This window comes from Palaemon carinicauda, chromosome 9 (genome assembly GCF_036898095.1).
Source record: "Palaemon carinicauda isolate YSFRI2023 chromosome 9, ASM3689809v2, whole genome shotgun sequence".
In the NCBI taxonomy this organism is placed as follows: Eukaryota; Metazoa; Arthropoda; class Malacostraca; order Decapoda; family Palaemonidae; genus Palaemon; species Palaemon carinicauda.
In genome coordinates this window covers 149,493,586-149,521,276 of record NC_090733.1, presented here as the reverse complement: position 1 = coordinate 149,521,276, position 27,691 = coordinate 149,493,586, and the positions used below count along the sequence as shown (strand labels likewise).

General features: G+C 33.7%; 2 protein-coding genes across 3 annotated transcripts in view; both read right to left on the bottom strand.

Moving 5' to 3' along the window:
- LOC137647267 (uncharacterized) overlaps nt 1-10,926 on the bottom strand; it is a 16,911-nt gene extending 5,985 nt beyond the window's left edge. Inside the window, exon 1 of one of the 2 annotated variants that reach the window (XM_068380662.1) lies at nt 10,676-10,926. The gene's annotated coding sequence lies outside the window, so the exon portion shown is untranslated. Of the gene's footprint in view, nt 1-9,243; nt 9,382-10,675 lie in introns of those variants that run through there. The other variant, XM_068380663.1, reaches the window with a different exon arrangement.
- Nucleotides 10,927-12,659: 1,733 nt separating this feature from the next.
- On the bottom strand, nt 12,660-27,049 carry LOC137646926 (uncharacterized). The gene is made up of 4 exons (XM_068379996.1): nt 26,918-27,049; nt 16,460-16,524; nt 14,249-14,530; nt 12,660-13,487 (listed from the first exon to the last, which is right to left on the bottom strand). The coding sequence occupies exons 2-4, from the start codon at nt 16,511-16,513 to the stop codon at nt 12,678-12,680; spliced, it is 1,146 nt and encodes a 381-aa protein (XP_068236097.1). The 5' UTR covers nt 16,514-16,524; nt 26,918-27,049; the 3' UTR covers nt 12,660-12,677.
- Between the last annotated feature and the right edge of the window lie 642 nt (nt 27,050-27,691).

The following is a 27,691-nucleotide window of genomic DNA, read 5'->3' as shown; positions in this document are numbered from 1 at the left end:
ATAGCATTATAGTCATGACACTTGGAATTTTATTTACTTGACATTATACAGTACAGCAAAGGATAACTTTTTTTTACTTTTTTAATTGCCTTCAAATCTCAAATTATTATTATGATACCTTCATAAGACTGGAGCTGATTGAAGTGCACCGAAACTTCATCTCAAAACACCTGTATATTTATTCCAATGAGACTATTCAAAAAGAGATGAAGCCGTTTGCTGTCACTTATGTGGATGCAGCCCTACAGAGAACGTGATTACCAAATTAACTAGTCGGTGCACTAAACTATATACTGTACTGTACCCATGAATTTCATGTTAAGCCTTATGAGGGTGACCAGTAAATAAAGTATTCACTTAAATAGGAATTTCTGGTTTACTTTTGAAAGGAACCATGGTCTTAACCATAGAGGCATTAAAAGGTTTTCATTGATATCCATTTTTAGAAAGGTCAGTTTTCCTTAAAAATCTTTTTAAAAACCAGACAGTGATCTTTACCAATGGTGCATAAAAAAAGGGGAAATTCATTTCATTATACTGTAAGACTTAACGTCGACCAAAGATTCAATCCTTTGCAGATTGAATTCTACATTGAAAGGTATTTGTGGCTTTTCTGAATACCGGTAAATAAAATTTGAGTATTAGTGATTAATCTATCATAAAACACCCTAGAGTTACAAACTAACCTATCAGCTATAATGGTAGCGATGGATTGATTTCAATTCTAAGTGCAAAACCGGATTTTGACAGTGTCACCTTGACTTCAGCTCTGGAAAAGTTTGAATCGTTGCTTGACAAAAATTCTTATTATACAATGAATTTCTTCTTAGGTAGCTTATCATAGTGCAGAATGAGTTTGCTAACAATAAGTATTTGTGGCTCATTTGATTAATAGATAAATCAAGTGTAAGTGATAATATTATCAAAACCAATTGATACACTTGTACCAATTGGTAAATTTTTATTAGAAGCAGTCCCAGGGCATGAGCATCTTTAGGGAGAGGCTTTCCATGTCAAGTTTTACTTGAAGAAATCTCCAATATCTGTTGGCCACTGTCTAGTATAAGTGTTAATGGACACTTGATACCAAGTCGAAGGGTGTGGGGTATGGTCGATTTCCCTCCTGCAGGAGGCACTTAGGCGCTTGTAGTCTACTGAGCATTGAGGGTGACTCAATTTCTTCCTTACCACGACCATGTACTCTCACCTTATCATGGCCTTTCCTGGTGGGACCACCTGAACGACATTTTTCTTTGTCTTTTTCAATGTGGACCTTTTACTCAAGTCTCCCAATGTTTGGGTACCGCAGCAGAAGTGGGAGGCGTAGGGGCTGGCAATTGGTACTAGATGGATATGGTGGTTATGACTGGTTGTTTGTGTTAAAAAGTTGTTACAGTAAATGTTGCATTAACCTTTAGGACATTCTATTTGACAGTGGTAGTGGCATTAGCTCAGGTCTGCAAACTGAGTGTGTCAGCTGATACAGTTGCCAATATGGGTCTTGTTATGTGGTGTAGTAGTGCACTAAAGAGATAAAAAAAAACTGATAATGATGCCATAGGTTCAGTGAACTCTTGCTCCCATGATCAACTATCTACCGCATACGTGAGGTCGACTAACACTGCAAATAATGCACTTCATTGATTTCACGTAGTCCACTAACTGTACTTTAGGGTTGAATTCTGTACAAACTGCTACTTTTATATACTTTCCTAAATACTCCTAAATCATCTATAAAAATAAGTAAACTGTACTTCTAAGTTTCATTCTTTAGGGCTTAATGTATAATATCAAAGAATAAGAAAAGGCAAAGATTATTATGAAAATATATATTCATTTCAGGATGAGAAAGAAAATGAATTATGATATGCACTTTATTAGTTTCTCCTTTTTCTTGTTTCCTTTGATATCCATTCTTTCTTTTTTGTGTTATAAGCTACAATATACACCAGCTTGCCAATCTCAATAAGCCTCTATAAATAAGAACAAAATTCCCTTGAAAACAATCACTCGTGCTATCTAAAAAAGCCAGAAAAGGAAAGTGACGTAACATCAAAGGGAATTTGTAATGAACCTTGATTATAATAGGTAACAATAACCTAGTGCTCGTTGCATACTCTTATTCTTCCATACGATTAAGTAAAATACAGTCGTGGATTGTCCTAATGCTTTTGACGTAACTTATGACAGGGTCCTAAGGAATGTTAGATTTGTGAGAGGTGTCTAGCAGCCTTATTATTACATGTATTATTATTATTATTATTATTACTTGCTAAGCTATAACCCTTGTTGGAAAAGCAGGATGCCTTAAGCCCAAGGGCTTCAGCAGGGAAAATAGCTCAGGGAGGAAAGGAAATAAAGAAATAAATAAAATACAAGAGAGGTAATGAACAATATAACATATTTCAAGAACAGTAACAATGTTACGATAGATCTTTCATATTACGTTACTTTACTTGTCATGGGTCCGAAGAAATTTGTTGATGTGCATGGAAAGAAGAGGATGAGGCTGTCTATGGAGATGAAGATGGAAATAATCAAGAAATATGAGGCTGGCATGCAGTTAAGTGTGATCGCAAAGGAATAATAGCCTCAATCCGTTTACGATAGGAACGATCCTGAAAGAGAAGGAAGTCATCAAAGCAGCAACACCTTCTAAGGAGGACGTGGCTGTTTTTTCCAGCAAGAGGGACATCCACGATAAGATGAAGAGACTGCTGCCTGTCTGGATCAAGGACAAGGAAATCACTGGAGACACGATCACCGAAGAGATAATCTGCCAAAAGGCCAGTGCCTTTTTCAGTGATCTCGTGCGTGCTCAGGCCAAAGCCAATGCAGGAGAAGGGACATCGAAACGGGCACCCCAAAAGTTCAAGGCTTCACGGGGGTGGTTGGAAAAATTTGAGACAGTCTGTCATTCATTAATTGGAGCGTCATGGGGGGGGGGGGGGGCTGCAAGCTCGGACACGAAAGCGGCCAAATCCTTTGTTAGGACGTTCGACGAGTTGACTGCCTGAGAAGGATACAGTCCCCAGCAAGTTTTCAACTGCAACTAGACTGGGCTTTTCTGGTAAAAAAATGCCTCTTCAGACGTTCCTCAAAGAGGAGGAAAAGAAGCTACCCGGGCATAAGCATATGAAGGACAGCCTTACCCTTGCACTCTGTGCAAATGCTAGTGAGGATTGTAAGGTGAAACCCCTGCTGGTGTATCACTTCGAGACTCCTCGAGCCTTCAAGGCCCACAATGTGATGAAGAAGAAGCTTCAGGTGTTGTGGAGGGCTAATGCAAAAGCCTGGGTAACAAGAACCTTGTTCATCGAGTGGGTAACCCTTTGCTTTGGCCCGACTGTGAAAAAATATTTAGAAGAGAAGTGCCTCCCTCTGAAATGCTAGCTGGTGTTGGACAATGCCCCTGCTCACCCTCCTGGCCTTGAGGAAGATATCCTATTATTATTATTATTATTATTATCATTATTATTACTAGCCAAGCTACAACCCTAGTTGGTAAAGTAAGATGCTATAAGCCCAAGGGCTCCAATAGGGAAAAATAGCCCAGTGAGGAAAGGAAATAAGGAAATAAATAAATGATGAGAATAAATTAACAATAAATCATTTTAAAAATAGTAACAACGTCAAAACAGATATGTCCTATATAAACTATAAAAAGACTCATGTCAGCCTGGTCAACATAAAAAGTTTTCTGCCATGTATTAATCTGCTCTGTTAACTTAAGTGTTTAAGTTTTCTGCCACATGTTAATGTTTTCTGCCATTTTTCATCCACCACTTTGCTCTTGGACATCGCCTCACTCCAAAGATAAGGTTCTATATTTTTGTTTCTGTATTTTTACCTGTTGTTTTAATTATACATTTCTTTTACAGTTTACCAACTGTTCAGTTATTATTGAATGATCCAAATGATTGTAGAGTAATTCGTTGAGTACTGTATAGTGGAGTGTATCCTTCTAATTATCATTTAATGTGGTGTTTTTGTAGGGTCTGAAACGAATTAGGCTATTTACATGTAAAAGACAACTCCCAACATGAAAAAATCACGGTATGAAATTCACTAGGGAACTAATTAATTTCGTGTTGTGAGGCATTACTTTATATATAATTTATATATTTATGTGTACAGAATAAAAATAATAGATGTAAATTCCATAATAGTAAAGCTCACTGAACGTTACACAAAATTTTTACAAGAATGCATTATTCCCACAGCATGGAAAACTTCATCATTATATTAATTCACTAAAAGGGAGATACTAAAGACCTGAAAAATTATTGTCCTCATAAGTTTACTTTCAGTATACATAAAATATTTACAAAGATCATAAACCAAGAGAACACCAACTGCCTATATCCGTGTAACAAACCAGTTAATGGAAAAATCAATAGGATATGACAAACCTCTATGTATGACATTTATAGGCTGAGAAATCTTTTGATTCTGTCCAAACTTCAGCAGTAATGAAACCCCTTCAGAAGCAAAGAATGTATGAATATTATGTTAGAATACCTGACGATGTTTATACAGATAGCACAGCAATCCTAAAACTACATAAAGATAGTGAGAAAATTTTGATTGTGAAAGGAGTTAGACAGGGAGACTGCATCTCCTAAATCATTCACAGCATGCGTTTAAGATTTTAAGAATTTAGATTGGGAAAATGTAGGAATTGATATTAATGGGGAATACCTTAACAACTTAAAATTTGCAGAGGACATTATTCTATTTAGTAAATCATAGGAGGAATTGCAAAAGATGATAGAAGATTTTAATAGACAAAGCAGAAAGGTAGGACTAAAAATGAATATGAGCAAAACTCAGATAATGTTAAATGAAAATGCAGAGACAGTAAATAGAAGTTATGGACAACCCTCTAGAGATTTTTAATGAATATGCATACTTACAGACAGTATTTCCCCAGGACATGAGACCGAAATTAAAAGAATTATACACATTGGATGGAGAGCTTTTAAAAAACCAAACGAGATTATGAAAGCGAAATGACACTTTCCCTAAAAAGAAAAGTATTTTATTGGATGGTCCTTGCAGTATTAACTTAAGCATCAGAAACTTGGAGCCTTACTAAAGCCTTAGATCATGAGCTAGTTACAACTCAAAGAGCTATGGAAAAAAATAATGATGGGAATAACACTGAGAGACAGAAAAGGAGCAACATGGATACGCGAGAAAACTAAAGTTGAGGATATTCTAACAAGTAAGATAAAGAAATGGATGTATGCAGGAAATATAATGAGAATGATAACTACTGTGTATTTCACGGACCATGACACCCTCTTTTTTTAATATAACTAATGAACTAGGCTTCTGATTAATGTGAAACTGAAACCACCAGAGTTTGAGACACCGACCTAATTAAGAAAAATGGATTCAAGCATCTACTCCGCAGTATTGTCTTACTTTATATAGAGAAATGTCATCTAAATTCTGTGGTTATGGCGAGAACGGAAATTAAGACCTGGCAACTAGGCGTAGAATAACGTATGTCAACCATGACGTGAGCCCCTGACGTTTACACCTGCCACGCCCCCCTTTCTGTATGGTTATTAAAAGATATATAAGTTGTAGTGAATTATACTGCTCTTTGATGGAATCTAAAGATACTGATTAGTTATATTTAAATAAACAAATTTTTAGACTCACTTGTTTATTATTATTTAATTAATAGTTAATTTTACGAAAAAGACCAAAAAATTAAAATCTCGGAAGGCAGTCAGAGAGGGGATCGCGCTAGGGAAGGTACACGCCTGTTACATACGGTCATTGACAAGGCTCCTGCTGACACTTTGCTCACTGACTACTATTGACATTTTATATCATGTCTAGAATGCTTCACCATTGTCCACAAGGTTGTCGTAATGCTTTTGTGTTGCGACTCTTAACATACTTCAAGAGGGAACAACACAACAATAAACTGAAAATTGGATTGAATAGGTTGGTATCATGTTGTCATGTTTAATGCCGTACCATCACGGACATATATAGTTGAATATGATGCATTATCAGATTCTCTCTCTCTCTCTCTCTCTCTCTCTCTCTCTCTCTCTCTCTCTCTCTCTCTCTCTCTCTCTCTCTCTCTCTCTCTCTCTCACATACACTGTATATATATATATATATATATATATATATATATATATATATATATATATATATATATATATATATATAATGAGAGGTTGCTCAATAGATAATTACACGAAAACAAATATTTTTTACCCAAACAGACCGTATGACCGAGTTGCTCATGTCATGGACATGACAAGGAATGCCGTTCGTCAATTGGTCAAGCACACCACACATTCACGGCCAATTGCAGAACAACTATCTCCACAATCATCACCCTCATTGCCAGTACTATCAAGAGCTCCATCGCCATCACCATTAGCACTGCCCTCATCAGATCCAGTACAGTCTAATTTCATACAGCCAGCTGAAGATATGTTCGACTCTTTTACCATCGGTGCAATTCGCCGATATGTTCACAACAGGTTCTTGTCAAAGGATACCTTTACAATTACTACTCTAACAAGAGAACTCAAGAAGGAAGGTATTTTACCTGAAGGCACATCGGAAACTTCGCTTTGGAGAGTACTTCACAAGATTGGATTTAGATATAAAACGACACAACGAAAAATGTATGCTAGAAAAGAGTCCTTAGACATAGTAGGTAAAAGGATCCGGGCTCTCAGAGCTCTCAAACAGTATCGTGAGGAAGGAAGACAGGTGGTCTATTTAGACGAAACATGGTTTACGACAAGGATGAGCCACAATAAAGAATGGGTAGATACAACTCAACCATCCACAACTAACACACATAGCCGACAGGTTCCGCCAGGAGATGGTGAACGCGTTGTTGTGGTAGCAGCTGGTACCAACAAGGGCTTTATTGAGGATTCATTTCTTTGCTATACAGCTAAGAATAGTAGTGGAGACTATCATGGTGAAATGAATGCTGAACTCTTCCAGCGATGGCTGACAACCAAATTACTACCATCATTAGAGGAGCCATCAGTTCTGGTCATCGACAACGCTCCTTACCACAGTCACCTTACAGAGGAGAGCCACTGTCCAACTACTGGCACCAAAAAAGACGATCTAATAAAATGGTTGCAGCAGCGCAATATCACATACCCACCATACGCTTTGCGACCTGAACTACTCAAAATATGCAAGGAAAATCGACCACCCCCCCGATTCACAGTGGACAATACCATTCGCCTGTGGGGTCATGAAATAGTGCGGCTACCACCAGCACACCCGGAGCTAAATGCTATTGAGCAAGTATGGGGTGTCATGAAGAAGTACGTTAGATCATCCCTTCACCATTTTACACGAACGGACCTCAATGCAAGATTGAATGAAGCAAAGTTGTGTGTGACAGAGGACGTGTGGGCAAATGCTGTTCGGCGCTCTGAATACTTTGAGAGAGAGTACTGGTCATTTGATAATATCCATGACAGTGTGGATCCCATCATCATAAGTCTCGCCAGTGACGACGAAGAGGAAGACTTTATTTCAGACAGTTTTGATGGGTAATAAAAAGTGAATGTGAATAATATATATATATATAATATATATATATATATATATATATATATATATTTATATTTATATATATAATATATATATATATATATATATATATTTACTTTATATATATATACAGTATATATATATATATATATTTATATTTATATATATATAATATATATATATATAAATTATAAATATATATGTATATATATTTACTTTATATATATATATATATATATATATATATATATATATATATATATATATATATATATATTTATATTTATATTTATATATATATAATATATATATATATATAAATTATAAATATATATGTATATATATTTACTTTATATATATATATATATATATATATATATATATATATATATATATATATATATATATATATATATTATATTTCAGTCTTGTAACTTTATTCATTATAATGTTAGCTGTTATATTACTAATTATGTACAATACATTTATTGTTAATAAAGTATTACTATTCTTCCACCTCCATCCAATCCTCAGCCATATTAAATATTTATAATGACCATGTTATGTGCGCATCCTCAACAATCATTCCATAACTTCAACACAATAATGACTGCATTCCTGTATTGAAAAATAAAAACACCTTATCTTTATCAAAGATATAATTATATATAATTTCTTGTACTGATATAATGAGGGGGCGTGGCAGGTGTAAACGTCACGGGCCTCACGTCATAGTTAACATACGTCATTCTGCTCCTAGTTGCCAGGTCTTAATTTCCGTTCTCGCCATAACCACAGAATTTAGATGACATTTCTCTATATAAAGTAAGACAATAATGCGGAGTAGATGCTTGAATCCATTTTTCTTAATTAGGTCGGTGTACCAAACTCTGGTGGTTTCAGTTTCACATTAATCAGAAGCCTAGTTCATTAGTTATATTAAAAAAAGAGAGTGTCATGGTCCGTGAAATACACAGTAATAGATGGAAAAGAAGAGTAACAGAATGGGTCCCTAAAGATTTCAAAGGAAGCAAGGTAAAGGAAGAGAAGTCAATGGATTGACGAACTAAGAAAGTTTGCAGGTGTTGATTGGCATAGAAAGACCATAAACAGACGCAAGTAGAAGGCCAATATACAGTATACACACACACACACACACACACACATATATATATATATATATATATATATTATATATATATATATATATATATATATATATATATATATATATATATATATATATATGTGTGTGTGTGTGTGTGTGTGTGTGCGTGTGACTGTGTGTGTGTGTGTGTACACAGTAAAATTCAAAATAGATTCAAAATCAGATTGCTCACAAATTATAATAAAATATTTTTATTATTATTATCACTTGCTAAGCTACAACCCTAATTGGAAAAGCAGGATGATATAAGCCCAGGGGTGCCAACAGGGAAAATAGCCCAGTGAAGAAAGGAACAAAGGAAAAATAAAATATTTAAAGAACATTAACATTAAAATAAATATTTCCCATATAAACTATAAAAACTTGAACAAAACAAGAGGAAGAGGAATTAGATAGAATAGTGTGCCAGTGTACCTCAAGCAAGAGAACTCTAACGTCTAACCCAAGACACTACCCGAGACGAGAATAATGGTTTGATTTTGGAGTGTCCTTCTCCTAGAGGAGATGCTTACCATAGCTAAAGAATCTCTTCTACCCTTACCAAGAGCAGAGTGGCCACTGAACAATTACAGACACAGTGCATTAGTTAATCCCTTGGGTGAAGAAGAACAGTTTGGTAATCTCAGTGTTGTCAGGTGTATGAGGACAGAGGAGAATCTGTAAAGAATGGGTCAGACTACTCGGCTGTGTAGGCAAAGGGAAAGTGAACCGTAACCGTAGAGAAAGATCAAATGTCTGGCCAGTTGAAGGACCCAATTTCTTCCACATTGGTAGTTAACTATTTTAACTTAAACTTTTATTGCTTCATAGTAATGAATGGTCTTTTAGCTCAGAGGGCCGCCGACCACCCACGTACCCCTGATTCGTATAATGAGCTCTTCCTTCGTTTATTGATACATTTTCATAATTTCATATTCTGTCCGATAAAACGAATTTTCTCAATTTGTTTGCTTAAAATAGGCAAAGGGTTAACGCTAAGTATTCACTAGGCCATCATTTGCTTTGGTATGTTAGAGGGGAAATCTTTAAACAAACTGTATATCAGTAAACTGGTTTATTTTTTTCTCACTTTCACTTTTTATATCCAAACCAACGGGAGAGACAATTAAACCTTTCAGATTCTATTATTAAAAGTTGAAACAGCCTAAGACTTGAATCATCCCTTTTTAAAAGTTTAAAAAATAATGATTTCTATCTTTCAACTCGCACAACGATTATTTAAAGACAAAAATAAGATAAACTTTTGCACAGCACTACGTAACATCGTACTTCTGGCAACGGCGTTTGCAATCATAGTTACCGACAGTTTTCTTCCCCAATCGATATTAACCTTGAATTTACGTATATTTTACGGTCATTTCACAATACCTCCCATAATCCATAACATGTGCCGCTTCTCTGCGAATTACTGCAAGTTTGCACAAGACGTTAGGGAATATGTTTCCTCAATAAAATGTTTCCACATGTAAACCATCGGCCGCTTTGCATTGTTGTTATTTCATGTCCCGTGACAAGATTCATGAACTAATGGCACATCACGTGATAACTTGACTAGTAACCACACCCTTGGTTTCAACATTTCCACCCACATATATAGCTTATTTTTCTGCAGATTAAAATGATGGTGTACTCCTTAGAACGTAAACATAAACCGTCCAATCAAAATATTACACCCTAAATCAAAAGATAAGCCTAGTTTTACCCGCTGGAGTTTCTTATAGGCAGTGGAAATTGAATGTTAGTTTTTTTCGTAATAACTTTACTGCACAGGAGCTTGTAATAGAATCTAAATTAATCCGGTAATATGAACACCACCATGAACCAGACACTTCAAGTATATACAAGTAGTCAATCAGGGTCATAGTGTGCCAACAATGATAACTTTGTTACTGAAAACATACACCTTTATAAGAATAAAATGAATAATTCACCCATCCTACTTACCTAAAGAAATCTTATGACGGCAGTTATTCACAGTGAAAATTCCGTAAATGATGCTTAAAAGAACAGTGACGATACTAGGTGGTCAAATTAACTGCGTAGCTCCACAACTGGCTGTTTGCAGCTTTACTTAACACGGAGACTCAAACAGATGTGAACAGTGATAGAGTCAGCCAGCAGTGAATCATCTTGCTAGTTGCGTTACGTTTCCTGTCTGATCGGTACCGAGAGAATTATTGTACAATACGCGTACAGTTATAGACGCGTATCACGGGCTCACGGACACGTTTACCGAATTTATGAAGGTATGCAAAAATTATGTCAATAATTTGAAGGCTACCATTGTTCGATACAAGGACACCAAACGTGACTGTTAGTCATCCTCTTCAAAAGTGGTGTAATACGACGTAGTATGTAGTTAGCTATTTCGTTTTACGCCATTTGTCATCATCATCATCATCAGCCATTAATAGTCCACTGGAGAACAAAGGCCTTCCCCTTGCGTCTATTTATAGTCTTTTTTTTTTTTGCTAATCCTTATCCGTAAGCTTCCTTAGTTCATCAGTAAATCGTCTTCTCCTCCATCCCCTGCTTCTTTTACAATGTCTGTGGACCGATTCTGTTATTCTTAATGCCCATCTAATTATCTGTCATTCTCATTTTATGTCCTACCCATGTCCATTTCCTTTTCTTACATGTTAAAATATCATCTACTTTAGTTTGCTATCGTTTCTGTGTTGATCTATTTCTGTCTCTTCGTGTTATTCCCATCACTATTCTTTTCATAGTTCTTTTGAGCTGTAGCCTAACTAGCGTAGGACCATCTGAATTAATACCTTAATTTTTTCTCTTTTTTTTTTGTGCACAAGTCAATGTCAGGTATGCTAAACCGAATTCAAATGTATGAAATACTGTCTTTTGGTACTAAGACTAGAGATTTCTGTGACAGGGTTCGTTCTCGTACTACGGTTTGCAAGCCCACGGAAGTTTAAACCAGGATTAAACCTAGTTTAAACAAGGATTATCATTCAGCATTTGCTTGTGGTTAAAACGACATCGGTTGGGCCGGCAACTTAACACTTGAATATTTCTTGAGAAACATTGAGGATATGGATAAAAAAAGGCTTATAAAGACATTGTGATAAAGATAAAATGAACATAATAAACAATGTATTTAATGCGGAGAAAAAAAAATATAACAAACCAAAATCCCTAATATCGCAAGGGGGTCTGCCCCTCTCTTTATTCTTCTCCTGTACTTCTGTTTCTCCCCTTTTTCTTATTCTTTCCCATCCCGAGTACCTGCCTTTGAGCTATTAACTGGATTGTATCCAGGGGTACTCTTCCTTACCCCATATTCCCCACTTCCCTATCCTTATCTTTATTATTATTATATGCGGAGAAAAGTTCATTTTTCTGGGGAATCAATTTTTCTTATTTGGATAGGTTTAAAAGTAGTAATTTTTTTTTTTAATTTTATTTTTTTTTTATACAGATTCGATTTTTAAAGATCTAAGTCCAGACATTCGTATGACTCATCAACTTAGCTCATTTGAATAATGTTTGATGTTTTTATATTTCCCTTTTGGTATTCGTTCTGAGAATTGATGTCATGAGTTCTCCCCGAGAAACCTTTTCAGGAAGTGGTCGTTATTAATTTCTAAAAAGCTCTCCCTGTACTTTTAGGAGTTTGTCAAAGAAATGACATTAGCCAGCTGAATGATAGATGTTACATTTCTGGTAGTAAACTAAGGCTGACCTTGTCATTTATTCAAATCTAGAATGCTACTGTCATTGCTGCATCGAAATATCTTTTTTTTTTTTTTTGAATAAAACTCATACACATCAAAAATAGTTTAAATATCTCTCTGAGATGACTAATTTCATGACAGTTTTCATATTTTCTAGATTAACTAGACGGCAATTACGCTCAATAAACTTTAAAACTTCGATATTTATGTAGGTGCATAAATGATTGATAACAACATTAAATTAAAATAGCAGTTTATTCATTATGTACGGATCCAAGATAGTTAAGGGCAAAACGTTCCGCTTCCTTGTCCAAAATCTTCGAGAGAATTCGATCGGCGTTGACGTGGCCCGCCTCACTGGCTGCCTTCTGAGCCCTGCTGATGGTGTGGTACGTGAATTTATACCGTGGTTTCCCTGCGAACATCTGCTGTAGGAATTCAAGACGCCCATTCATTGCCGAAAGGTATAGGGCATTCTCGACAGCGTACTGACTGTAGGTAATGCAGTTATAAAAGATGCCGGCAATATTATCATTAGTCCCACCCGCTGCAATGACCATTAAATTTCCGTTATGCGTTGCAAGGTCAAGAGGTTTTTCCCTCAGTAGCCCACTCACTCCCTCATCTAGTTCATTGAGCGCTGCTTCGACAAACTGTTTGTTATAAGAGGCTGGGATGGGCATCACTTTCATCAGGAGGGCGACTTTATCCCATTCTCCTTCCTTGACAGCTTTGGACAGTGCCCTGTTTATGCTTTCGTTCTTGTGCCTGAAATTGACTTTGAAAATGGCGATCAGTACATCCCACTCTCCTTCTTCCATTGCCTGATCTGAGAACTGCCTCAGGATATCGAGATCAAAATAGTTGCAGTAAGCGAGTGCTCTTAGTCCTGTCCTCCATCGCTTTTGTTTCGCCGCCCTTGGGAAAATGTAGTTGGCTTCCTCGGGGCTCAGAGTATCGCGGATTTCGAGGAACTCGCTGACAACATCCCAGTGACCTCTCTCTGCTGCTATCATGATTGCTGACAAGTCTTGTAATTTACTTCCAATCAAGTCTATACGGCACTGTAAGAGACAGAGTTGTATAAAAGCTAAACAAATTTACAATAGGTTAAAGTTAGGTTGAATTTTCATCTTTATTGCATGAATCGATTGACTACTTTGATTCTAAGATAGCCTCAACACCAAGTAGAAAAAAAAACCCCTTTTCAATGGGTAGAATCGGGTGTTATTAATTTTAAATTACACATAATTCTTGGGCAAAATAGGAAAGCTGTAGAAGAGAAACCGCTATATACAAGAAGAGAGACTATTCCACACCAAAGAAATTAGAGAGAATTGGAAAATTATATAAGATGATTATAGGGACGTTTTGGCAACTGACATGACTACTGTATAGTGGACTATAGAAGTATCTGGGACATGGCCAGTCGCAAGCTTGATAAAAAGTACAGAAAATTATGCTGATATTCAACACAACCCAAACTGATGAAAAGAGAATAGTAAAGGCAATGGCAAAAGCAACACTAAAGAACGCCGCTCGACACTTACTGTAAAATAAAAGTAGTCATGGAATACTTAAGGTATTATAAAAAAACATGGATGAAATAATAAAGGGAAAATTGCAGTGCATATTAAACAGACTTTATAAGGAACGAGAAATGACTGTACGAACTAAGAAATACATAAAATGACAAGAGACGGTAACTAAATCAATTCAGGAGAACGACGCAAAGCAGACGATGAAAACAAGACTAAATTGGCTACATCGAAAATAAATGAGTTTGTGAAAAAGAACTTTGAAGTTTTCAAACCAAATAACGCACCTGCAAGTTCGACTTGGCGAGATCCCTCACACAATCTAGGTGTCCGTTCGCCGAGGCCAACCAAAGGGGCGTGTAGGACCCACCTCCCTCGATCGTGTGATAAGTATTAAGGTGAATGTAAGGGAACTTGAGGAGTTCCTTCAGGAGTGAGCTCCATCCGTTCTCCGCTGCCGTTGAGATGAGCGTTTCTCCCCTTTCCGAAGCAACGTTCACGAGATTTCCTTGGCCAAGCCAGGCTATGACTTTCCCGGTGTCTGCATATTTAGCTGCTTCCAGTATTTCCTGGAAAGGTTTGTTGTTGTTATTATTATAGTCAATTCTTTTTAGTGAGGCAGATTTGCACCGACTCGCAGGGGTGCCCTTTTAGCTCAGAAAAGTTTCCTAATCGCTGATTGGTTGGACAAGATAATTCGAATCAATCAGCAAGAAACTTTTCCGAGCTAAAAGGGCACTGCTGCGAGTCGGTGCAAATGCCCCCCATTAAAAAAGATTAGTATATATAGTGTAAGCGACCCGTCAAAAATGACGGCTAAATATTTAGATATACTCACATGCACACAAATAAAACCCTTCCCGCATTAATAGCTACAACACGGTAGTTGCGGTTTCTGGATGTGCTTTTGCTGGTACCATCTCACACCAGGGTATGACTACTCCCTAGCGAATCAAGGAGACCGGGTAGTTATACATCCGGAAATGCTGCTCAGCGTGACCGGAAATGAATACACACACACACACACATATATATATATATATATATATATATATATATATATACTGTATATATATATATATATATATATATATATATATATATACACACACACAATATATATATATATATATATATATATATATATATATATATATATATATATATATATATATATATATATATATATATATATATATATATGCTGATAATTGCTAATTATTATATAGGGGATATTATTATTATTATTTATAATAATAATGATTATTATTATTATTATTATTATTATTATTAACAGTAAATGAAAAAAAGATATGCCTTATATTGGGATGTAACTTGTGACTCTTCAAGTTGAAGACAAAGGCGCTACCAATCCAACCTTTCATTTGAGAAATCGTTGGTTCGATCCCGTCGACAGGTAGACTTTTATTTCTGTTGCACTTTTGATAATGCGTTGATTTCCATAATTGTATATATAAATCAAGGTGCAACTCGAAGAACAATGGGAGAAAACAGCCCAGTGAGAAAGCAAAACAGAGGTATGATATATATAACTTTTATTTCATGAGAACTGATATAGCTTTTATTTTATGAGAACCGAAATAGCCTTTATTTTATGCGAGCTAATGTAGCTTTTATTTTATGAAAATTGATATAGCTTTTATTTTATGAGGACTGATGTAGCCTTTATTTAATGAGAACTGATATAGCTTTTATTTCACGAGAACTAATATAGATTTTGCTTTATGAGAAATAATATAGGTTTTTTATGAGAATTGATATAGCTTTTATTTTATGAGAATTGATATAGCCTTTATTTTATGAGCTAGTATAGCTTTTATTTTATGAAAATTTATATAGCTTTTATGAGGACTGATATAGCTTTTATTTTATGAGAAATGAAATAGCTTTTATTTTATGAGAATTCATATAGCTTTTATTTTATGAGAACTGATATAGCTTTTATTTTATGAGAATTAATATAGCCTTTATTTTATGAGAATTGATATAGCTCTCGTTTAATGAGAAATGATATATCCTTTATTTTATGAGAACTGATATAGCTTTTATTTTATGAGAATTAATATAGCCTTTATTTTATGAGAATTGATATAGCTTTTATTTTATGGAAATAGTTATTACAAATACTTGTAAAATAAGCACCGTGGTCTCAGGAAAACACGACTTTCATAAATAAAAGGTGTTTATTTTTAATTAGACTTAGTAATGCGCAATCATTCATGTATGATGTAATTGATTAACGTTTTTGCTTCTGGCTGGACCCTATGTAATGTGGGTAGGCCTATGATGAAATTGGGTAGGCCTATGATGAAATTAACGCTTATGGAGATCAAATATGGGTAGGCCTATGATGAAATTGGGTAGGCCTATGATGAAATTAACGCTTATGGAGATCAAATATGGGTAGGCCTATGATGAAATTGGGTAGGCCTATGATGAAATTAACGCTTATGGAGATCAAATGTGGGTAGGCTTACTTCAGGAAGAAGCGATCTCTCTGGCTCCGGGCATTTGCAAGACGACTGTCCCATTGTTGTTTGTCCTGAAATGAAACAAACAAACGAATCTATAAATGACAGATTTTCCTGTTGAGTACCATAACAGGACAATAAGTTTCTTGGAGAATTTTAGCTTAAATATGTATTTGAAATAAAATTTTGAAGTGGCTGCTCTCGAGAATTTATTGAAAATATTGTTGTTAAACGTAAAAAGGATATGCAAACAATATATAAATTTGACAATTATGCTGTCTAGATAAATTTTCCCTAATTCAATTGGAAATAAATCTTGGCATTTTGATAAATAATTTGAAGAATCAATAGCATTATAAGTCAGGCATAATGAGAGTAGCTATAATAAAATCCTTAACACAATTATCCGTCGTAAGGTCATCAAATAATGTATTTTTTCTTCATATTTAGTGAAGATGAATATACCTATATTGATTTGTTCAGTTGAATCCGAGACATGGGGCCTATATGATAGACTTTGCTAAATATCCATATCTGGAATTAATCTTAAATTTAAAAATTGCGCTATTTAACACATTATACGAATGATTGAAATGACAAGAATCCCCTTTAACACAGACTTCAACGTTTTCTTTGAATCCTTTTCATGAGAAAGGAAAACTCGAATAGAATGGCGTTTGCATATTTTCTTTTACTCTTTCTCTTACTGCTTAGTAAGGCTTCAGAATGAAAGACTAATTATCCTAATATACTTATGTCTTACTCTTTTAATAAAGGATTATGATTGAATAATAAGAAGACTTACACTAAGCGAGGGAGACTAAAGTGTTACAGGATAATGATTAATATAGAATTGAAGAAATTCCAAAATGAAAGCATAAAGAGGAAACGAAGAAAAATTTTAAATTAAATATGGAATTAAAGCCATACGCTCCTCAAGAGGCTAGTTCATTACGTTAGCGGGCTGCATTCACCTTTGGTTCTACAACATAACCCCTATTCCTGCTTCGTTTCTTCCATTTCGCCAGGTTTAAAGGTCACACATGAATGGCAGGGGCAAGGGACAGTGACAATACCCTAGAAGCTGACGACCATTTTATATATATATATATATATATATATATATATATATATATATATATATATATATATATATATATATAATATTAAATTATATATTATATATATATATATATATATATATATATATATATATATATATATATATATATATATATATATATGTATATATTTATATATATAAATACACACTCACACACGTGATCAGAGCCCAAGGCCCCTCTCCACCCAGTCTAGGGTTAGGCAATGGCTGCTGATGACTCACCAGGTAGACCTATAGGCTTCCCCCAAACTCCCTCTCATCCATAGCTCACAATCATGATAAGGTTGCAGACACTACAAGAAACTATCGAGCTTGAGCGGGACTCGAACCTCAGGCCAGTAGATCGCCCGGCAGGAACGTTTCCTATATAATACACTCGGGCACGCTGTTCTGTCTTCTCTTACCTCTTGTTTTGTTAAAGTTTTTAATAGTTTTTGTAGGAAATATTTATTTTAATGTTATTACTCTTAAAAATTTTATTTTTCTTTGTTTCCTTTCCTCACAGGGCTATTTTCCCTATTGGAGCCCCTGGGCTTATAGCATCCTGCTTTTCCAACTAGGGTTGTAGCTTAGCAAGTAATAATAATAATAATAATAATAATAATAATAAAAGGTTGTTGGATAGAAGGATAGAAAGAGGAACAGAGTTAAAGCCAAAGACTTAAGAAGTAGTATGCAGCCAGGGTCAGAAAGAACGCTGCAAAGACATTTCAGCAAAGCCCACAGTACACTGCATAATGTGAGTTGAGGGCGTTACCCTCCCAACGGGGTTTTTCGATTAATCGAAATTAGTGTCACATCTTTTGAAAAGTAAGCAGTATCATAACTTTACAATACTAGAAATGGCGGATTTAATTTTTTCAAGGGTGAAAACTGAGACTAGGAGATTTTTTTTTTTTTTTTCAATGCAATGATTAAACCATATACAGGTAATAAGGGGATTTTGTTTGACAAGATTTTGTACTTAATATTTCTTTCAGATGCAAATACCAAATTTTGCATTCAGATGAAAATTCCCAATTTTTGTGTATGGAAATTTCTTAGTAAATTTTCAATTAAATACAGATTTCGGGTTTTTTTTTTTTCTATTTCTAATAAATGACAATTATATACTACAAGGTTGAGTAGCCACAGGCACCATTTCTGTATAGACATTTAAATACTGGATATTATAGATTTTTTTTTGTAATAGCGCTTAACATTTAAAATAGAAAATCTAATAATAAATAGATAATCTAAAGACTTACTAAATATCACTTTCTCTAATTTCTCTCCCTCCACATGTAAGCAATCCATTCATAATAAAAATAATAGTATTCTCCATCACATACTTAATTAACCTCATAGGCTCATTAACAACTTGGACATTATCTGGCCCTTAAAGCAATTACCACCTTGAATTCATCGAGCATTGACGCTCATGGTGTGCGTTAAGTTTGCGTCTTTTAATACGCCTCTCCTACTTGGTTTCTCCTCAACTTAAACACGTACAAATAAAGTATCTGGACGTGATTAGCTCACGTGTGCAATTATCATCTTTTCGATCTTAACTAGTGGGTTTTTGTTGAGAGGCGATCCTGCTTTGCCGACTATAGAGTGGTAGCTTAGCTGGTAATGCTTATAATAACAATTATGGTCTTCCAACTAAGGTTGCAACTTAGCTAGTAATAATGATAATAATAATTCTTTTTTTCCATGTAGGGATGTAGCTTAGATAATAATAATGATAATAATAATAATAATAATAATAATAATAATAATAATAATAATAATTCGGATTTTCCAACTAGGGTTGTAGCTTAGCTAGTAATGATAATAATAGTTTAGGTTTTCTAACTGGGGTTGAAGCTTAGCTAGTAATAATGATAATAATTCGGGTTTCCCAACTAGGGTTGTAGCTTGGCTAGTAGCAATGATGATAATTCTACTTTCCAACTTGGGTTGCACCATAGCCAGTAATAATGATAATAATAATTTTGGTTTTCCAACTAGGGTTGTAGCTTAGCTAGAAATGATGATGATAATAATTCTGGTTTTCCAACTAGGGTTGTAGCTTATCTATTATTATTATTATTATTATTATTACTTGCCAAACTACAACCCTAGTTGGAAAAGCAGATGCTATTCGCCCAGATGGTCCAACAGGGAAAATAGCCCAGTGAGGAAATGAAGCAAGGAAAAATAAAATATTTCAAGAACAGTAACCTTAAAGTAAATATCTCCTTAAAAAACTTTAACAAAACAAGAGGAAGAGAAATTAGATAGAATAGTGTGCCCGAGTGTACCCTCAAGCAAGAGAACTCTAACCCAAGACAGTGGAAGACCATGATACAAAGGCTGTGGCACTGCCCAATAATAGAGAACAATGGTTTTTTATTTTGGAGTGACCTTCTCCTAGAAGACCTGCTGACCATAGCTAAAGAGCCTCTTCTACCCTTACCAAGAGGAAAGTAGCTGCTGAACAATTACAGTGCAGTAACCCCCTGAGTGAAGAAGAATTGTTTGGTAATTTCATTTTAAGTGTATGAGGAAAGAGGAGAATGTATAAAGAATGGGCTAGACTTTACGGTGTGTGTGTAGGCAAAGGCAAAAATGAACCGTAACCAGAGAGAAGGCTCCAATGTAGTACTGTCTGGCCAGTCAAAGGACCCAAAAACTCTCTAGCGGTAGTATCTCAACGGGTGGTTGGGGCCCTGGCCGACCTACTACCTATAAATGATAATAATAATAGTAATAATGATAATAATAATTCTGGTTTCACAACAAGGGTTGTAGCTTAGCTAGTAATAATGATAATAATAATTCCGGTTTTCCAACTAGGGTTGTAGCTTAGCTAGTAATAATGATAATAATAATTCCGGTTTTCCAACCAGGGTTGTAGCTTAGCTAGTAATAATGATAATGATTATTCCGGTTTTCCAACTAGGGTTGTAGCTTAGCTAGTAATAATGATAATAATAATACCGGTTTTCCAACCAGGGTTGTAGCTTAGTTAGTAATAATGATAATAATAATTCCGGTTTTCCAACTAGGGTTGTAGCTTAGCTAGTAATAATGATAATAATAATTCCGGTTTTCCAACCAGGGTTGTAGCTTAGCTGGTCATAATGATAATAATAATTCCGGTTTTCCAACTAGGGTTGTAGCTTAGCTAGTAATAATGATAATAATAATTCCGGTTTTACAACTAGGGTTGTAGCTTAGCTAGTAATAATGATAATAATAATTCCGGTTTTCCAAATAAGGTTGTAGCTTAGCTAGTAATAATGATAATAATAATTCCGGTTTTCCAACCAGGGTTGTAGCTTAGCTGGTCATAATGATAATAATAATTCCGGTTTTCCAACTAGGGTTGTAGCTTAGCTAGTAATAATGATAATAATAATTCCGGTTTTCCAACTAGGGTTGTAGCTTAGCTAGTAATACTGATAATAATAATTCCGGTTTTCCAACCAGGGTTGTAGCTTAGCTGGTCATAATGATAATAATAATTCCGGTTTTCCAACTAGGGTTGTAGCTTAGCTAGTAATAATGATAATAATAATTCCGGTTTTCCAAATAAGGTTGTAGCTTAGCTAGTAATAATGATAATAATAATTCCGGTTTTCCAACCAGGGTTGTAGCTTAGCTGGTCATAATGATAATAATAATTCCGGTTTTCCAACTAGGGTTGTAGCTTAGCTAGTAATAATGATAATAATAATTCCGGTTTTCCAACCAGGGTTGTAGCTTAGCTGGTCATAATGATAATAATAATTCCGGTTTTCCAACTAGGGTTGTAGCTTAGCTAGTAATAATGATAATAATAATTCCGGTTTTACAACTAGGGTTGTAGCTTAGCTAGTAATAATGATAATAATAATTCCGGTTTTCCAACCAGGGTTGTAGCTTAGCTGGTCATAATGATAATAATAATTCCGGTTTTCCAACTAGGGTTGTAGCTTAGCTAGTCATAATGATAATAATAATTCCGGTTTTCCAAATAAGGTTGTAGCTTAGCTAGTAATAATGATAATAATAATTCCGGTTTTCCAACCAGGGTTGTAGCTTAGCTAGTCATAATGATAATAATAATTTCGGTTTTCCGAATAAGGTTGTAGCTTAGCTAGTAATAATGATAATAATAATTCCGGTTTTCCAAATAAGGTTGTAGCTTAGCTAGTAATAATGATAATAATAATTCCGGTTTTCCAACCAGGGTTGTATAGCTTAGCTAGTCATAATGATAATAATAATTTCGGTTTTCCGAATAAGGTTGTAGCTTAGCTAGTAATAATAATAATAATTCCAATCAACATTTTCAGATATTTACTCTTGTTCAAAGGTACAGTAACCAATGAAACGTCTGAAATATTTGCAGGTTTGCTGAAATATTGCAATTCGTTCGGTCGCTAAATTGGTCGCAAAGACGTCGAGATGAAGCAAAGAGGTTTTTCGTTTTTTATGTAAGTGATATTTCAAACTCATTTAACGTATAATAGGATATATATTGTATATTTATTAAAGTTGTTATGAGAATGTAAGAAAGTCTTTGTAGATTCGATGAAATATTACAATTAATTTTATCAAAGAATTGAAAGTACGGTAAAGGCATGATGTATGTTATTGCTTTCGGTAAATTAGATAAGGTTACATCATGAATAAATGGATTTGTTATTGTTATTGATATTAATATATATATATATATATACATATATATATATATATATATATATATATATGTATATATATGTATATATACACATTATATATATACTGTAAATATATATACAGTATATATATATATATATATATATATATATATTTATATATATATATATTTATATGTATATATATATATATATAAGTATATATATGTGTATACACACATTATATAAATATATATGTATATATATATATATATATATATATATATATATATATATATGTATATATATATATATATATACATATATATATACATATTATATACATATATATATATATATATATACATATTATATACATATATATATATATATATATATATATATATATATATATATATATATATATATATATATATATATATATTACTACCCGTGATCTAGTAAACGCAAAATCCACATTACAGTAATTAACTGTTGTGTGAAAAAAGTTTTATAACCAAACAAAATATGTTTTTTGAGCGAAAGTACTGATATTAGTGTATGCTTGAATACAATATTAATTAGGCTGCACTGAACTAAATATTTTTACGATGCATTTATTTATGAAGTGATATTGGAGCGCGATCGTTTTTCTACCTTTTGGAAGATTATAACTATTGATTTGATAAGTACTTATAATACTTTTGAAAGTTCATAATATTTATTAGTAATAACAAAAGGGGCATAGCGCATCAAATCAAGGTATGAAATATGTTTTTATTTTCCCTCTAATTTTTTTTCATTTATTATATATTGTTATAGATATAAAAATGCACGTATTAATGTGTCGTTTACAATTTATGTCTGTATATATATATATATATATATATATATATATATATATATATATATGTATATATATATATATATAATATATATATATATATATATATATATATATATATATATATATATATTTATATATATTTATATATACATGTATATATATATTTATATATACATGTATATATATATATATATATATATATATATATATATATATTTATATATACATGTATATATTATATATACATGTATATATTATATATAAAAGTATATATATATAAGTATATATATGTGTATATATATATATATATATATATATATATATATATATATATGTAAACACAAACACAGACACGTATGTATCTAAATATGTATGGGGCTATATAAGTACATAGATATACTACCCATATATATATATACACAAACACAAACACGTATGTATCTAAATATGTATTGGGCTATATAAGTACATAGATACACAAATGTCTACGCCAGTGAACAAACACACACAACTCATGCATTCATTATATATATATATATATATATATATATATATATATATATATATATTATATATATATGTATATATATATATAAATATATATATATATATATATATATATATTACACCTCAATTCACGTATAATATTCCAAAGAAAGCTTTCGTACCTCCTAGAAATCAGAATAAATTTCTGGTGCAAAATCCTTCCACTAAGCCTGCTTTCTTTCTTCCCTCCACCGCACCTTACCTCTCACGGATCTCCATTGCCTCTCACCTAAGGCCCTGTATAAACACTACCTTGATCTGACCTCATAATTCTCTTGTAATATACATATCATTATCCTTTTCACTCCGCCAATGGAGGTTGTCTCTTCTTGGCTGAAATCCATTTCTGTTCATAATACTTCGTAAGTATTCGGGTCCCTTCACTTGGCGAGAGTCTATTCCCTTTAGTTAGGTCTGGGGCTTCCACCCTTTAGCATCAGCCACCGTTATCCTCGACGTTCCTGGGGCCTCTATCCGAAATATCTGTTTCGTCTCCTATTCGGGGTTTCATTTTTCTTTGCACGTACGTTATTAGAATAATTCTATAGTCTACTGGTGTCACTTGGTTTGTAATTATAGATACTACTAGCGAGTTGTGTTTTCGTATTGATATATGTATGATTTTTATCGGATTCTGTCTTTTCTTTGTATAATTTCTATCATCTTTCACCTTTTCATTGTATAGTTTCTAACATCTTCCACCTTTTCGTTGTGTAATTTCTATCATCTTCCATCTTTTCCTTGTATAACATCTATCATCTTCCTTCTTTTCATTGTATGATATCTATCATCCTCTATCTTTTCATTGTATAATTTCTATCATCTTCCACCTTTTCTCTTTATAATATTTATCATCTTCCATCTTTTCATCGTATAATTTCTATCATCTTCCACCTTTTCTCTTTATAATATCTATCATCTTCCATCTTTTCATCGTATAATTTCTATCATCATCCATCTTTTAATTGTATAATTTCTATCATCTTCAACCTTTTGGTTGTATAATTTTTATCATCTTCCATCTTTTCATTGTGTAATTTTTTTCATCTTCCATCTTTTCGTTGTATAATTTGTATCATCTTCCATCTTTTCATTGTATAATTTCTATCATCTTCCACCTTTTCTCTTTATAATATCTATCTTCTTCCACCTTTTCGTTGTATAATTTCTATCATCTTCCATCTTTTTGTTGTATAATTTCTATCATCTTCCACCTTATCTCTTTATAATTTCTATCATTTTCCATCTTTTCGTTGTATAATTTCTATCATCTTCCACCTTTTCTCTTTATATCTATCATCTTACATCTTTTTGTTGTATAATTTCTATCATCTTCCACCTTTTCACTTTATAATTTCTATCATCTTCCATCTTTTCGTTGTATAATTTCTCTTATCATCCATCTTTTCGTTCTATGATTTTTATCATTGTCTTCCATCTTATCGTTGTATAATTTTTATCGTCTTCCCTCTTTTTATAGTATAAATATTTTATTATCTACCATTTTCTTTTTCTGAACCTTCATCACCGTTGGCTGCCTTAGTTACACCAGCGCATTCCATACTCGTTTTCTATAAATCTAATTTCTCATATTATTTCTGCTTCTCTACTGCCCTTCGCCATTGTCAGTCAATCTCATACAGGTTTGGTCACCTGTTCTCATCTCACTCTCCTCACTTTATTGATAAGCAAATGACTTTCAGAAAGCGTCTATTACCTCTTGTCACATTACCACCTATTTCGGTAATACTCTCTCCAATACGAAAACTTTCATATAACCCGTTGTGTTTGGAAGGAATTACTCAGTTTAGTACGTTAATTTATTTTATTTTCTAATCAATTATACTGACACATAAACTAATTAAAAGTTAAGTGACTTCTTTTCACATTGAGGAAAAACTGTAGGTATATTGTTACTTGTTATAGTGGACATAACATTATTCCTTTTGATATAAAGATAAATAAACAAAGATCATATATAAATAAACAGACAAATAGATAATCGAATAAATAAATAAGTTCATGACTAAATATGCAAAATTAACAAATTCGTATCACATAATGAAAACCCGCAATCCGCACTGTAGTCAACTAATGCCATAATTATCTAATCTCTCGTGTAAGACTGATCTAATCTATGCTTTTTTTTCCCCCGTGAGTTAGGCCCCATTAATGTTACCCCTTTCTTCTTTCCCGCTTTCTATTTAGGCTTTTAGGCCTAAGCAAGATACGGGCATTAATTTTACCTGTCTCTTAGGCCTTTCGTAAATGATGAATGAGATTCGGATATATTGAATCTATCAAATTATCTCGCTTTGACTTTCGGGTTCTGAATTATGACGGTTTTTCTTCGTTTGATTCTCACCGGTTTATTTGAAAGAGTTGAAAAAAGAAACATTATTTAAGATGGGAAAAAAAAAAAAAACAAGTTCGCATTTCCTATTGGAAACGTCCCTGCCTCGCGAGCTATTGGACTGGGGTTTCGGATCCGCTCTCAAGCTCGATCGTTTCTAGCAGTGAGCTAAGGATGAGGTATTTAATGGGTCCCGTAGGTATACCTGCTAAGTCATCATCAGGCATTGTCTGGCCCTCCCTGGTCCAAGCTAGATGGAGAGAGATAATGGAGGCTGATCCTATGTATACATGGTCAGTTCCAGGACATTGCCTCAGTCCCTTGTCTGTGCCATTCATGGGTGACCTTCAAACCTTTAAAATCTAACATTCAATCTCACACCGAGAGTTTCCGAAATTCCCTTGTCTCTGCCATTCATGGGTGACCTTCAAACCTTTAAAATCTAACATTCAACCCCACACCGAGAGTTTCCGAAATTCCCTTGTCTCTGCCATTCATGGGTGACCTTCAAACCTTTAAAATCTAACATTCAACCCCACACCGAGAGTTTCCGAAATTCCCTTGTCTCTGCCATTCATGGGTGACCTTCAAACCTTTAAAATCCAACATTCAACCCCACACCGAGAGTTTCCGAAATTCCCTTGTCTCTGCCATTCATGGGTGACCTTCAAACCTTTAAAATCCAACATTCAACCCCACACCGAGAGTTTCCGAAATTCCCTTGTCTCTGCCATTCATGGGTGACCTTCAAACCTTTAAAATCCAACATTCAACCCCACACCGAGAGTTTCCGAAATTCCCTTGTCTCTGCCATTCATGGGTGACCTTCAAACCTTTAAAATCTAACATTCAATCCCACACTGAGAAATTCGAAAGTCACTATATACTACGAAGCAATTCTATTCTCCTAATGGAGTTATCACATTTTACAAAATCAACATACAAGAAACCACATCTGTTTTTTTACTGTGCTTACGTATCCCAGCCGAAGTATTCAATAATATTCCTCAGCCAGTCGAACGCTAGTCCGCACTAAGTTTCAAAGGAAAACGAGTGGAAGTCTTTCTCAATCGCTCATCAATTATGATCAAGAGCTGGGTCGTTAATCACAGGGACTTTATCGCTTTCTTCATTATCTTATCGCGTGTTATTATCTGCCGTGATAAAAATGTATAGGCTAATCCGCTGTCTTGAACAGAAAGTGACAAGGTTCGAATTGCATCAGGCGGTGTTAATTACATACGCTTACGAACACACAATCATATATGTAAATATATGTGTATATATATATATACATACAAACTATATATATATATATATATATATATATATATATATATATATATATATATATATATATATATGTATGTATGTATGTGTGTATATATATATATATATATATATATATATATATATATATGTATGTATGTATGTGTGTATGTATATATATACTGTATATACTGTATATATATATATATATATATATATATATATATATATATATATATATATATATATATATATATATATATATATATATATATATATATATAGGGTCATGGTGACTCCACCGATCTCCATTTGTATGTGTAATCAACCGATGTGAGTGCATAACACTGATTAGCGGCATGTAAATCACAATTGGTAGGTGTTTGGTCACTCCCAGCTTGCAATCGGGTACTACCATTTGCTAGAGTTAAAAAAAAAAAAAAAAAAAAAAAAACGAATTTTGTCTAGCATT

Coding starts and splice junctions, on each gene's coding strand:
- LOC137646926 (XM_068379996.1), bottom strand. CDS start 16,513: ATGGGACAGTCGTCTTGCAAATGCCCGGAGCCAGAGAGATCGCTTCTT. Junction 14,531..16,459: donor AGAGATCGCTTCTTCCTGAA/GTAAGCCTACCC, acceptor AAACCTTTCCAG/GAAATACTGGAAGCAGCTAA. Junction 13,488..14,248: donor TCGCCAAGTCGAACTTGCAG/GTGCGTTATTTG, acceptor TGTCTCTTACAG/TGCCGTATAGACTTGATTGG.